The sequence below is a fragment of the Fulmarus glacialis genome, unplaced genomic scaffold (genome assembly GCF_000690835.1).
Source record: "Fulmarus glacialis isolate BGI_N327 unplaced genomic scaffold, ASM69083v1 scaffold28232, whole genome shotgun sequence".
NCBI lineage: Eukaryota > Metazoa > Chordata > Aves > Procellariiformes > Procellariidae > Fulmarus > Fulmarus glacialis.
In genome coordinates, this window is record NW_009197616.1 from 6219 (window position 1) to 6456 (window position 238).

The following is a 238-nucleotide window of genomic DNA, read 5'->3' on the forward strand; positions in this document are numbered from 1 at the left end:
GGCCATGGTACCTGCTCCTGTGCTGCTCCTGTGCTGCCAAGGGCACCCACCGATGCTGCTCAGACTTGAAGGACAGCACAGCCACATGGGAGTGTGAGGACTGTGCTAGCGTGAGCACTGGTAAGAGGCGAACCCGGGCCCCCCTGTGGATTCCCCTTGGTGCACAGGGTGGGGTTTGTGGAGGCTGTCTACCTCCGGGGTGGGTGGGGGCACCACTCTGGGATGTGGGGCTGTGCTG

The 238-nt window shown here is 63.9% G+C and overlaps 1 protein-coding gene across 1 annotated transcript in view; it reads left to right on the plus strand.

The window, feature by feature from the left end:
* The window catches only part of PHF7 (PHD finger protein 7), a gene marked incomplete at its 3' end in the record, with an annotated part of 4381 nt that extends 4261 nt beyond the window's left edge, over positions 1–120 (plus strand). The window contains exon 8 of the mRNA XM_009572615.1: positions 5–120. Within this exon, the coding sequence (XP_009570910.1) occupies positions 5–120 (116 nt within the window). The remainder of the gene's footprint in view (positions 1–4) is intronic.
* Positions 121–238: the final 118 nt, after the last annotated feature.